The following is a 14,475-nucleotide window of genomic DNA, read 5'->3' on the forward strand; positions in this document are numbered from 1 at the left end:
TTTCTCCTTTTTGGGCCAGTGAGTTGGCTCAGTGGGTCTTAGAGACTCGACTTTGGTCCCCAGGGCCCATGTGTGGAAGAACCACATTTCTCATTTTTAATAGTTGCAGAATAGAATGGCTGCTTCTTGTTGTTTGTTTTGTTGTTGAGATAGCCCAGGCTAGCCTTAAACTTGTTATGTAGCTCAAGCTTGCCTCAAACTTGTGATTCTCCTACCTCAACCTTCCAGATGCTGGGATTGTAGGCGTATGCCACCACATCTGCATAGGGGTGCTTTTTTTTTTTTTTTTTTTTTTTAACTACCGCATATGAAATAGTGAAGTAACACTGGTAAATGAGTTTAAAAGGAAATTAGAAACATCATTTTCCTGGGTCTTCTACTTGATGCTTCTCTGGAACTTGGCTGTTGCATTTATGAAATTGTAAAGACTGGGAATAGATTGTTCAATAGATATTGCTAAAGTACTTTCTGTGTGCAAGGCCAGTGGTCACCACCCTGAAGGTCAATAAAGCAGTTCCTGCCTGAGTATATACCCACAAGTGGAAGACAGAGAAGAGTAAACAATTAAAATAAGCTGAGAGGGGGGCTGGAGAGATGGCTCAGAGGTTAAGAGCACTGCCTGCGGGCTGGAGAGATGGCTCAGAGGTTAAGAGCACCGCCTGCTCTTCAAGAGGTCCTGAGTTCAATTCCCAGCAACCACATGGTGGCTCACAGCCATCTATAATGTGATGTGATGCCCTCTTCTGGCCTGCAGGTGTACATGCAGATACACAAAATTAATAAATAAATCTTAAAAAAAATAAAAAGTTGGGAGATACCATAGACTAGCATACTTGGCCATTTAGGACTGGGGTATCTGGACCAGGTTTGTAAAAGTATATGTTTAATTTTTTTTTAAGATTTATTTATTATGTATACAATGTTCTGCCGCACGCCTTTAATCCTAGCACTTGGGAGGCAGAGGCAGGTGGATCACTGTGAGTTCAGGGACAGCCAGGGCTACACAGAGAGACCCTGCCTCAAACTCCGCCTTCCCCCCCCAAAAAAGAAGAAGAAAATGTGATGATGATACAGCATTAATGGGAAGTTTATATTAGCTGTCGATATGCCTTAAATTATTCTGGAATCCTAGCAGAGGAAATACTGTGCTAAAACAAACTATTTTTTTGATATGTATTAGCAGGCTAGTGAGCTGGATATATAGTTCAGAGACCATGGCTTTAATTACTAGCACCAAGTAAATGAATAATAAATGAAAGAAAGAAAATGTACTTTTCTTGGAGAATTCGATCCTTAACCTGACACTTATCCTTTCATTGCATGTTAGCTAGCAGTGAATTTTGTGAGGGGCTGGAGAGATGGCTCAGAGGTTAAGAGCACTGGCTGTCCTTCCATAGGTCCTGAGTTTAATTCCCAGCAACCACATGGTGGCTCACAACCATCTATAATGTGATCTGATGCCCTCTTCTTGTGTGCAGGTGTACATGCAGACAAAACACTGTATACAAAATATATAAATAAAATGTTAAATTTTTTTTTGAAAATTCTTGGTTAAAGAAATAAGTTGAGCACTGGAGAGATGGCTCAGAGGTTAAGAGCAGTGACTGCTCTTCTGGAGGTCCTGAGTTCAATTCCCAGCAACCACATGGGCGCTCACAGCCATCTATAATGTGATCTGGTGCCCTCTTCCGATGTGCAGGTGTACACATAGGCAGAGCACTGTATACAGAATAATAAATAAATAACTCTTAAAAAAAAAGAAACAAAGTGAACATGTAAATGGCTACTTTTCCTTATTGAAACCCAGTAAAATGAAAAAAACAGGATTTTTAAAAAGATGAATCACAGAGATGAAAAAAATAAGAGACAATGCTAATTTTTTAAATTGATCTTAGGCTGGGCATGGTGGTGCACATCTTTAATGCCAGCACTTGAGAGGCAGAAGCAGGTGGATCCCGTGAGTTTGAGGCCAGCCTGGTCTACAAAGTGAGTCCAGGACAGCCAGGGATACACATAGAGAAACCCTGTCTCAAAAGGCAAGAAAAAAAAAATGATGTTAAAATTTTCTTTTAGGTTTGTATATGAGTGTTTTCCCTGCATGTGTATGCCTGATGGCCAAGGAAGCCAGAAGGCATCAAATTCCCAGATCTGACTAGTTACAGATGGTTGTGAGGCACCATGTAAGTGCTAATAATTAAACCTAAGTCCTCTATGAGAGCAACAAGTGCTCTTAACCACTGAGCCATCTTTCCAGCCCCAGCCATAAAAGTCTTGACACTAAAAAGCAGACAGTACAGTTCAGTCTTTTTTTTTTTTTTTTTTTGAAATTAGATTTATTTTACTTTTATTTATATGTATATGTGACTGTGTGTATATGTGCATGTAGTGGTGGGGGGAGGGGCTGCCTTTGGAGGCAAGTAGAAGATGTTTAATTCTCTGGACCTGGAGTTACAGGAGGTTGTGCTGCCTGATATGGGTACTGGGAACCCAAGTTATGTCTTCTGCTAGAGCAACAAGTGTTCTTAACCACTGAGACATCTCTCCAGCCCCGATCAATTGAATCTTAAGCCATTGTTGAGAACACATAAGAACCAACCCACTTTAATACTTTATAATAATTACTTAAGAGTAGGGCTGAAGAGATGGCTCAGCGGTTAAGAGCACCAACTGCTCTTCCAGAGGTCCTGAGTTCAATTCCCAGCAACCACATGGTGCCTCACAACCATCTATAATGTAATGCAGGCCCTCTTCTGGCATGCAGGGTTACACTCGGGCAGGGCGCTGTATACATAATAAATAAATCTTTAAAAAAAAAAGAGTTGTACTCAACAGAACCTGGCATTCTGGGGGTAATGGTGGATGGTTTCATGCATATATAAGAAACTGAGATTCCCATCATTTGTGTCAAATAATATGACATTGCCTCACTCTCAAAGATTTATTTCTGAAGAAATTAGAACAGAGGGTTATGATCTTGTAGGTGCAATTAAAGGTAGATTTGAGTAAAAATAGTCGAATTCATCTTTGTATACATACTGGATCCTGGCCATTTTCCTCACTTGGCTGTTAGCTTGCTGACAGCTGGGTCATTTCCTGTAGACAGGAAGTAGGAGTACATTTTAGAGGGTAAGGGGAATTTGGGGATTTGACTGGTGGAGGAAGAAGAAGAGGAGGAGGAAGAGGAGAAAGAAAGAAAAACAAAAATCAACTCTAGAATTTCCCAAAATAGATGGTTTAGCCAGATCATCCTGCATTGAAGCTCACAAGTTGATAAATGTCACCTATGGACTTCTTGTTCAGCTTTTTTTTTTTTTTTTGTCTCTTGAAAATAAGTAGGCAGCCACAGATTATCAGGTAATCAAAATGAAGCAATAACAACAAAACCTAGAAAAAAACAGAACCAAATAGTAAGAAAACAACTTGGAAGTAAGCTTGGCAGGGAGGCATAAAATGTAAAAGGAAAACAATCCCCGTTAACACCTTCAAATACTTATCATACTATTTTACTTTCTATGGTTGTAGTTATCTATGGTCAATTGCAGCCCAAAATATTTAGTAAGAAATTTCAGGAAAGAACAGTTGCTTTAGATCTGGGCGTCGTGGTGCCCGCCTTTAATCCCAGCACTCAACACAGGCAGAGGCAAGTGGATCTCTGTGAGTTCGAGGCCAGCCTGGTCTACAAAGTGAGTCCAGGACAGCCAAGGCTGTCTTAAGGGCATTAAGATGTAAAGGCATTAGTTCTTCATTTGTTTGTCCAATGTGCCATGCTCTAGATGCCACCCATATTGTTAGTCACTGAATCTGGCTTGGTTATTAGATTGGCTGCCAAGGTATGGTAGTCCTTGTTTTCAAACAACCTTTGTGTTACATAATAATGTCCTATTGCAAGAATAGTGATCTAGGGAGGTCACATAAGACAAGGAGAATCTGTATTTCTTTCTTTCTTTTGTGAAAAATTGAAACTTAAGGAAAGAAAACAATTATATGCTGAGGGTGCTAAGATCTGTAAAGGGGAGAAAAAGGTGTCAGTTTTGTCACACTGAAGACTGCAAAAAGTACATTGTTACAATGGAAAAGTCCATGAAATTCCCATTTGTATGTCTGTGTGGGAAAAACAACACTATAAATGGGGTTAAGTTCTGTCTAGGGCTTCCACTGAGTGTCTTGAGTAAGCGAGACTGCAAACCTGAAGAGCAGTATGCGGTTTCAGAAGCATATAGAGGATCTACTGAGCTCTTGGAACATTGACATTTTAGTAGCAAAAGTAAAATCCAGGGATGGGGCACAGAAAATACTTGAAATAATAGATGAAAGTAGGCGCTGTGGTACATGCCTATAATCCTAGCACTCAGGGAGCCAGAGGCAGGCAGACCTCTGAGTTCAAGACCACCCTGGTTTATAAAACAAGTTCCAGGACAGCCAGGGCTACACAGAAACCCTGTCTCAAAAACCAAACAAACAAATGAAGAAGAAAGAAAAGATAGAAAAAATTACAAAATCTATATAGTAAATTTAATATTCAAATAATAGAAATTACAAAGAGTAGACAAAATGGTAGAATTATTAGTAAAATTGTTGAAAAAGTTAAAAGTGAGATTCTTATTTTATATGTATGAGTGTCTTGCCTGCATGTTAGTGTGTGCAGTGTGTCCATTACTGGTACTGGGGAAGGCCAAAACAGGGCGTTCCATCTTTTGGAAGTGGGGTTGCAGAAGTTTGTTAGTCACCATGTGAATGTTGCATATTGAATCTGTCTTTCGAAAAAGCATCCAGTGCTCTTAACCATTGAGATGTTTCTATAGCCTTAAAGAAAATGTTCTCTGAAGGATTGTTTCTTGAATCAAAGAAGCCTACCTAGTATCCAAAAAAGTAGATCCATACCAAGATCTTGTGAATTTTTTTGATCAAAGACTGAGAGCAAAAGAATCAGATGAACATCTTGAAGAAGAAACCGGTTTAATTCAGAATTCTTTTAACAGCACTGAAATCTTTTTAAAGACTTAATAAAGAGCTCAAAATAAGGAGCTGGAGAGATGGCTCAGAGGTTAAGAGCACTGTCCTTCCAAAGGTCCTAAGTTCAATTCCCGGCAACCACATGGTGGCTCACAACCATCTATAGTGAGATCTGGTGCCCTCTTCTGGCAGACAGGTGTATATGTAGGCATAATACATAATCTTTACCAAAAAAAGTTTGAAATGAGCTGGGCATGGTAACACATACCTGTAATCCAAGTAATTGTAAGAACCAAGTAGGAGAATTACCTCAAGTTCAAGACTACCTTGGACTACGTACTGAGTACTTGGCTAGCCAGCGCTAGTGTAGTAAGATCTTGTAAACAACAGAAATCCTTTGAAATGATTTTTATTTTGGAATTCTATATTACAGTCATGTGTAAGAGTTAGACTAAACACCTCCCTCCAAAATAAGCTGTTTCTGACCATGTTCAAGCACAGTAAAGGAATAAACGAACAAAGAGGAGAGCATAGGATCTAGGAAACAGATCTGTCACAGGCTTCAAGGAAGATAAGAGGTTCAGATGAGAAAGATAAGAAATCTGCATGAAGCTGGATGTGTTGGTACACACATATAATCCCAGCTGAGGCAGAATTGTGAGTTCAGGGCTAGCCAGGGCTACATATGTAGTAATACCATATCTCCAAAAACAACCCCCTCCCCCCAAAAACCCAACAAAGCTGACTTAGAGAAAGGTAAATGTGTAGGAAAGGATGTTTGGACTCCTATCAGGAAGTTAGGGCTCAAGTTAGTATAGAAAACTAAGCAAATTGAGAAAGTGGATGCTTTTTTTTTTTTTTTTTTAAGAGTTTTACTTATATGTATATATGTGGGTATGTGTATGTGGGGTGCAGATGCGGGCAGAGGTCAGAAGAGGGCATAGATCCTCTGTAGCTGGAATAATAGGCAGTTATGAGCCCACCCAGTGTGGGTGCTGGGAACCTAACTCAGAGGGTCCTCTGTAAGAGCATTGCACATTCTTAATTGCTGAGCCATCTTTTTAACCAGACAGTGCTACTGTTGATATAGTTCAGATCCATATTATTTAAATTGGTTAAAGCTAATATTCCAATAATCAGAAGAGATGCATATGATTGGCCCTGGGAAAGAGAATAACAACACCTGATATTTTGGAACGAATACGTAGAAGCATCGACTCCCAAAACTGTACAATAAAATGAATATTAATGTGAATTATGGTCATCTTAGTGGACAGTGATATTTATAATTTTATTAAAATATTACTAGGAGCTGGGCACAGTGCCACATACCTTTAATCCCAGCACTCAGGAGGCAGAGGCAGGTGGATCTCTGTACGTTCAAGGCCAGCCTGGTCTACAAAGTGAGTTCCAGGACATCCAGGGCTACACAGAGAAACCTTGCCTTGAAAACCAAAATATATATATTATTTAGAAAGTTGGGGGGGATGGAGAGTTGACTCAGCGGTTAGGAGCACTGTCTGTTCATCCAGAGGTCATGAGTTCAATTCCCAGCAACCACATGGTGGCTCACAACCATCTATAGTGAGATCTGGCGCCCTCTTCTGATGTGCAGTTGTACATGCAGGCTAAACACTCAATATACAATAAATAAATTAATTTTTTAAAAAAAGAGAAAGAAAGTTGAAGTGACTTGACGAATATGCTTCCTATGTCTTGTGACTCAAATCACATTTCAGAGCAGAGGCCTGGGATTCTGTTGTCATCCTCTGTTCCCTGAAGCTTTCCTTTCTCTCCTTTAGGACCTTACTTTTAGGTCAGATTACTAACAACTGGAAAACCTTGATTTATGTGTCTTAGCCTTTTTTCCGCCCCCTTAGGTTGTTCGCACAAACCAGTGTGCAGGAGAATTTGTTATCACTTTTCCTCGTGCTTACCACAGTGGTTTCAACCAAGGCTACAACTTCGCCGAGGCAGTCAACTTTTGCACTGCTGACTGGGTAAGTCTGGAGTGTGGTGGGCTGGTAGGGAGAAACAGAAAGATTATGGGGAAGCCAAGACACCGCTGGCTTCAGGCTTGGCCAAGTTTAACTTTAAACCTGTCCACAGTTGCCTGCTGGGCGCCAGTGCATCGAGCACTACCGCCGGCTACGAAGATACTGTGTCTTTTCTCATGAGGAGCTTATTTGCAAGATGGCTGCCTGCCCCGAGAAGCTGGACCTGAACCTGGCAGCAGCCGTACACAAGGAGATGTTCATTATGGTGCAGGAGGAGCGGCGTCTACGAAAGGCTCTGTTGGAAAAGGTAAGTAGTGGAGCTTTCGGTCAGGGATCCTAACTTCGTAAAGGTTGGGGAAGGCAAGGCTAACTTCCGGGGATAGATGGGTACAGCCTTTGTTCTTGGATTGTAGTAAAAAGGGCTAGGTACATGTGAGTTGAAAACCACATTTTGTTCTCAGCCCTTACAGTGCCTGGCAACTTACACAGGTCAGTTTATGTCACTGAGGGTGAGCTTCCTCATCTGAAAAATGAGAATTCAGTTTCTTTTTGGGTCGCTGAGCAAGTTAATGATATTTGGTCAATAATGGCAGGCTACGGTTATAGTGGTTATCATCCTTATGCAGATGACCCACTAAAATAGGCAGACATGTGAAACCCCTGTTGCTGATCTTTTTGGTCACTTTCATCAAGTTACTTAGAATGTAAGTCATAGTTTCACTTATCCCTCCTTGTAAATTGGTAATAGATACTTAAGCTTAATTTTGTTTGTTTTTCACACAAGGTTTCTCTGTATAGCCCTGGCTATCTTAAAAATTACTTTGTAGACCAGATTGGCCTCTAACTCAGAGGTCTGCCTGCCTGTGTCTCCTAAGTGCTGGGATCAAAGGCATGCGCCACCACACCTGGCTTAAGCTTGATGCTTGTAATGGTAGTTGTAAAACTTGAGTAAGTTGATATTTCCAAAACAATCTTAGGAAATTCTGTTTTATTTATTTATTAAGATTTGGGGTTTTTTTTATCCTCCTTCACAGTCTCCTGAGTCTTGAAATTAATGAGCATGCTCCACCATACCTGCTATTTGTTTTTGTGTTTTTGTTTTTGTTTTCCCTAAAGATTGTTGTTGTTGTTGTTGTAATTTACAGCTGGGCAAGATGGTGCATACCTTTAATCCTAGCCCTCTAGGGACAGAGGCAGGTGGATCTCTGTGAATTTTTAGAACAGCCTGGTCTATGTAGTGAGTTCCAGGCCAGCTAAGGCTACATAGTAAGAGGTATTCTTATGTGTATGGGTATTTTGCGTGCACATATGTTAAGTCTACTGTGTGTATGCAGTATCTGTTGAGACCAAAACTGGGGTATTAGATCCATAGGAACTGAAGTTACAGACATTTGTGAGCTGCCATGTAGGTAGTGGGAACTGAACCCAGATTCTCTACAATAACAAGTGCTCTTAACTGCTGAACGATCTTTCCAATACCCTCAGCTATTTTTTTAATTTCCAATGATCCATTAACTTGGGTAAAATAATGTGTCATGTAGAAAGTAAGCCTACTTCAGTAGATTTTCCATAAGTACATGTCAGTTGTGTATGGCTGAGTGGCTATTGTTACGCCTGTCTGCTTAGGGAACAGCTGTAATGAGGATCCTCCATGACATGATGTTGTAAGTTTAATATTATAGCTCAATGGCAGAGTGCCACGTAGCATGTAGAAGATACTGGGTTTGATCCCCAACATTGGAAAAGAAAGAAAAAATTACAAAGAATGCTGGTCTTACGGGATCCTGAGTGGCCTCTTTGGGGGATAATGCGTTTTTAAAGTTCATGCACAGGCTGGCTATGGTAGTACATGCCTATAATATCAGCATTTAACTAACAAGTGAAGGATTGCCCTAAATTTCAGGACAGCCCGGGCTACAGTAGCAAGGCTTGTCTTAAAACATACACAAATAGATACATACACTCATAACTTTGCTGTGAACATTAGATATAGTCCAGGCTTCAGCTATAGAAATATTGGAAGTCTGAAGCTTCTCATTTGTTGTGTTAGTTGGTAAATCTCTTAGCTTTTCCATGTATCATATTCACTATGTTATTAAATGATGGCCCTGTGCTATGTCACAGTATGAAAAGGAACAAAAATCAAGATTGTAAGAATTCTGTACCTTTGGCACTTAACTCAGAGATAAGTTCTGGGCCCTCTAGTCTTGAAGTGATGATGTGTGGTTTTGAATGTTTTTATGGAGATGTCTCAATATACAGCTGTGCCTGATCTGAAGAAATCTAGGGGCTTCATCCTTCTAGCATTCTCTAGCTTCTCTAACTTTGGATTAAAAATTGTCTACAGTTGGATCCTCACTTGGACAAGTTGCTGGTTTTCTTTGTTACCCTGTAGTAAAATAAGATGTGCTTATGAGATGCATCTTACCTACAAACAAGCTAATGATATTTGCTGAGTGCTTCATAATCCAGTGTTATTATATTAAGTTCTTAATTGAAATACTTAGAGCAATCCAGCAAGGATGATAGTTACTGCTGACAAGAGGAGCAAACAAATCCAGAAAGATTTAAGTCATTCTTTCATGATGAATGGACAGTCACAACCCCATTAACAGTGGAGGGAGGTCTGTCATTTGCATTGACCTCATGCCTCACAGAGGCTTGTTTCTAAAGTTGGTATGTAAGACAAAACTTTTGCAGCCAACATTTCTTTTTAAAATCCCTAAAATTGCTCATAATTGTTGTCTCTCAGTGACTCTGACATATTTGCATCTTTGGCTTTCCATTTTTAGGCATGCATTTCTTTTTTAAGAAAACCAACCAAAAAAAAAAAAAAAAGCCCTGTACAGTTGTGTTCCTATAACTGTTGGTGTGCAGTGTTTCCATTTGCTAAGCAGGAGCAGTATCTGGAACAAAGTGCATGTTGAGTAACTGAGGCCTGCATTGGTTCCTAGGAAGACTTTCCATTCCCACCTCTCTGCTGCCTAGGGCTATCTTTCTCACTAAAAGGCCCTTTGTTGTTTTTTGTTTATTTTTGTTTTAAATATTTTATTGTAATTGCTTTTTGCTTACTGGCTGGGTAGTTTTCTCCTTCTACCTTAACATGGGCTTTGGGAGTTGAACTCACGCTGCCAGGCTTGTGCAGCAAGAGCCTTTACTTGCTGAGTCCTCTTGCTTGTCCTTGTGTTTACTTTTGTGAGACATTATCTTGCTATGTTGCCCAGGCTGGCACTGAGCTCACAGTAATCCTTCAGCCTCAGCCTTCTGAAGGCTGGAATTACAAACATTTGCCACAATGCCCAGCTCCTAATCTGAATTGCACCCCAAGTTTTTTGTCTTCATAATTTTTTTTGTTCTGAAGTCCACACTGATCCAGTCAATTCCGATATGTGTGAACCCCTGCTTTGATGCTGTTGACTTGACAGAGGGCAGATGTGATGACCAGTTTGACTTTCCAATCTCCACAGCCATCATCGTAGATGGCTGAGATGGAGTTCTGCCTCCCTGTCTGGTTCTGAATAACGTGTGGGTTGTATGCCCCCAGGGTATCACCGAGGCTGAGCGCGAGGCTTTTGAGCTGCTTCCAGATGATGAACGTCAGTGCATAAAGTGCAAAACCACATGTTTCCTATCTGCCCTGGCTTGCTATGACTGCCCAGATGGCCTTGTCTGCCTTTCTCACATCAATGACCTCTGCAAGTGCTCCAGTAGCCGACAGTACCTTCGGTAAGTCTAGGGCCTACCTGAAGGAAGCAGGAGAGTGCAAAGTTGGGCTAAGATGTGCTCTGTCCTATTCTTTTCCAGGTATCGGTACACTTTGGATGAGCTCCCTGCCATGCTGCATAAACTGAAAGTTCGAGCTGAGTCCTTTGACACCTGGGCTAACAAAGTACGAGTGGCCCTGGAGGTGGAAGATGGGCGGAAGCGCAGTGAGTGATTGGGGCATGCTCGCAGGGTGGGGGTGGGAGGAATGGTTGGAGGGAGTCCACAGACAAGTTCTATTTTCTTCTGTATCCCTGGCCTTTGTCCTCTGCCTTTATTTAACCCTGCCTATTTCTTACTGCTCTTTTTCTTTCTCCAGGCCTTGAAGAATTGAGAGCACTAGAGTCTGAGGCACGTGAACGAAGGTTTCCTAACAGTGAGCTTCTACAGCGACTGAAGAACTGCCTGAGTGAGGCAGAGGCTTGTGTGTCCCGGGCTCTGGGATTGGTCAGTGGCCAGGAAGCTGGGTATGTTGGTGCAAGGTGTGGCAGCACAGATAGCCTGATGAAAAGTGTGTTATAAGGGGTGGATTCTGAGTATAGTGGGGCCTATGAAACATTAGCAGGAAATTGACATGTGTGAGATGGCCTGGGAAGTAGTACTGCAGAGAGCAAGGAGGGCAGGTAACTTTTCATAGAGAAGGAGAGCCTTAGCAATAAGGAAAAGTTGGAAGTGTTTATTTTATTAGTGTCTATAGAAGATTTAAGGCATAGGTTGAAGGAATTTGTGGGCAGGGGGAAGTGTGGGAGGTTTAGGCATAGAATAGGACAAGAAAACCTGAGCATAATTGTAGTAGAGGGTGGATTGTAAAGTCTAGGGGCTGACAGTGTAACTTAATGTTTTCTTAGTATGTGAGGTTCTGAGTTGTGTCTCCAGCTCCATGTTGATCAGTGGTGGGTGTAAGAAGAAAGTCTGGCTTCTGTTACCCATCACTAGTTTATAAACTCCTTCACCCTCTGACTTTCCCTCTCTCCTCCTATCCCTTCATCCTATGAAGATGCTTAGATTTAAAAACCCTCCCTCTGTAGCCTAGGCAGTTATGGGAACATTGAGGCACAAGATCAAAGTAGAACAGATATGGTGAGGAATGGTTTTGGCACAAATGGATGGAGGGACCTGGGTGGGTTTGGATCTGAAATCTCACACATAAAACTTCATAGTCCTGACAGGGAGGCTGGTCTACAAATGACTTTGGCTGAGCTACGGGATTTTCTGGGCCAGATGAACAACCTGCCTTGTGCCATGCACCAGATTGGGGATGTCAAGGTGAGGAGAGGTGGGCTTAGGTAAGGCAGGGTGCATGTGTGAGAAAATAGTATGAGCAAGTTTTTAGATTTGGGACTTGGGATTTTAGATTTTGGGATTTGGGAGCAGGGATATGAGTACAAGATGCTGTGTCAAAGGAAGGTTTGCCTAAGTGAAAGAGAAGATAACAAGGGTGTTTGTTGGGTTTCAAACAATGACTAAAGTTCATAAAAATAGAAGTAGGATGGAGAAGGCAGGGCACCTCAGAGTAAGCATGAGAGTTTATGTAGCATAGTTTTTCTTAGGGCAAAAGAAAGCACCAAGAAGTGCTTTGAGAACAGAATCCCATACAAACATAAATGAAGTACAGATTTCTGAGCAATCATAAATAAAACTGCCTAGAAATTTACATTTTAATTCAATCCCCAGGGATTGAATAGTCAATGAGTAGTCAGCTCTTAGAGGAACTACTGTTACAGAGTTCAGAGAACAAGAGTTCAGTTCATGTTAGATTTCCAATTCTCAAAAGGTTGTGTTGAGAGGTGCTGGAGCAAGGATATGTGGGGGGACCTCTTTAGTGGTTCTAACTGAAAGGTGTGTTCTTCATCCTATTATTTTGGTAGGGTATTCTGGAACAGGTGGAAGCCTACCAGACTGAGGCCCGTGAGGCCCTGGTCTCACAGCCCTCCAGTCCAGGGCTGCTGCAGTCCCTGTTGGAGAAAGGGCAACAGCTGGGGGTGGAGGTACCTGAAGCCCAGCAGCTTCAACGGCAGGTGGAGCAGGCACGGTGGTTAGATGAGGTAAAACGCACGCTGGCTCCCTCTGCCCGAAGGGGTACCCTGGCCATCATGCGGGGACTGTTGGTTGCGGGGGCCAGTGTAGCCCCTAGCCCTGCTGTGGATAAGGCCCAGGCAGAGCTTCAGGAGCTGCTGACCATCGCTGAACGCTGGGAAGAGAAAGCCCACCTCTGCCTGGAGGCCAGGTAAGTCCAACCTGTCCCCTCCCTGCTAGTCTTTACCTTCAAAATTTAGTGGAAAATCTGAAGAGAATGGCTGTGGGTGGCCTTGGGCATCCTGTGTAGGTATATTGAGTTTTTCTGCTCTTTTGGTCCTTGTCTCATTCTTTTTTCTTCTTAAGTCTATATACATAGAGGCATAGGTAGGCTGAAGAGAACAGCGTGTGTGTGTGTGTGTGTGTGTGTGTGTGTGTGTGTGTGTGTGTGTGTGTGTGTGTGTGTGTGTGTGTGTGTGTGTGTGTGTGTGTGTGTGTGTGTGTGTGTTTGTAGCCCAATACCAGTAGGTCAGCATGTATACATGCTCAGCAGCACAGGAAACAAGCAGATGAGTAGGTATAGGTAAAAAGATGCCACACACATGGGGTGTCACAGGATAATACAGATGGTTAGTATGTGATCTCCTAGCGAGCTGACAGTGGCAAACATAGGTGCAAGAGCTATGGCAGAGGATGTATGGGTGTGTGAAATCTTAAGAAAGCAGAGCCTGGCAACCACGTTTACCAACATAAAAGCACAGAAGCGGCAGCAGGAATGACAAGTGCACAGCTGTATATAGCTACTGATCAGGTTGGACTCTGATCCATAGATCAAACTGGCCTGCTCCCCAGCTCCTTCTTTTGTTGTCTTTAGGCAGAAGCATCCACCAGCCACACTTGAGGCCATAATCCACGAAGCAGAAAACATCCCTGTTCATCTGCCCAATATCCAGTCTCTCAAGGAGGCTCTTGCTAAGGCCCGGGCGTGGATTGCTGATGTGGATGAGATCCAAGTAAGGACCAGCCCTGAGGTACCACATTATGAGAAGGCAAAATGTTCTTGAGTTGGATTTATGAGGCTGTCCTGAAGGAAGTGGAGTGCTGGTCAGGATGAGGATGGTAGAGCAAGGAGGCAGGTGTGTTTAGAGTAGAAAAGGACAGGTACCCGGCAGTAGGTAGAAAAGGAAGAGCACAAAAGCATAGCTTGTCCAGTATCCCTGAAAATTGACCAGCTGGCTACTTGGACTGAGCCAGTGAGTAGATGCAGGTGTCATGCATGGTGGAGGGTATTCCTGAGGACAGTGTTGGCTGTTTCTGCTTTAGACTGTGAGGGCAGACCATCCCAGCTCAGGCCAGATATGGAGAATTAGTAGGTATTTGCAAGTTCAACTTGCCTTTCTCTCTCGTCTGTGCTCAGAATGGTGACCACTACCCCTGCTTGGATGACTTGGAGGGCCTTGTAGCTGTGGGTCGGGACCTCCCTGTGGGGCTGGAAGAGCTGAGACAGCTAGAGCTGCAGGTACTGACCGCACACTCCTGGAGAGAGAAGGCCTCCAAGACCTTTCTCAAGAAGAACTCCTGCTACACATTATTGGAGGTGAGGCCTGGCACTTTTACCTATACCCTCTTCTTCCCTGGCTGGCTGTTTCGAGGTAGTTTATATGAGAAAATGAGCTTTTGAGGGGGTCATGGGTGAGGGGAGGAGAGGATATGGGAGATAGGGAAGCCTGGTCATTTGCCTCTGTCT

The 14,475-nt window shown here is 42.5% G+C and overlaps 2 protein-coding genes across 2 annotated transcripts in view; one reads left to right on the forward strand and one right to left on the reverse strand.

Moving 5' to 3' along the window:
• The window catches only part of Shroom2 (shroom family member 2), a 1,329,704-nt gene that overhangs the window by 916,463 nt on the left and 398,766 nt on the right, over positions 1-14,475 (reverse strand). The window lies entirely within an intron of this gene.
• Kdm5c (lysine demethylase 5C) overlaps positions 1-14,475 on the forward strand; it is a 38,591-nt gene that overhangs the window by 20,417 nt on the left and 3,699 nt on the right. Inside the window, 9 exon segments of the mRNA XM_051142107.1 lie at positions 6,834-6,953; positions 7,063-7,257; positions 10,495-10,676; positions 10,755-10,879; positions 11,032-11,179; positions 11,873-11,978; positions 12,581-12,939; positions 13,603-13,741; positions 14,146-14,325. Of these exon segments, the coding sequence (XP_050998064.1) occupies positions 6,834-6,953; positions 7,063-7,257; positions 10,495-10,676; positions 10,755-10,879; positions 11,032-11,179; positions 11,873-11,978; positions 12,581-12,939; positions 13,603-13,741; positions 14,146-14,325 (1,554 nt within the window).

Source organism: Acomys russatus, chromosome X (genome assembly GCF_903995435.1).
Source record: "Acomys russatus chromosome X, mAcoRus1.1, whole genome shotgun sequence".
Lineage (NCBI taxonomy): Eukaryota > Metazoa > Chordata > Mammalia > Rodentia > Muridae > Acomys > Acomys russatus.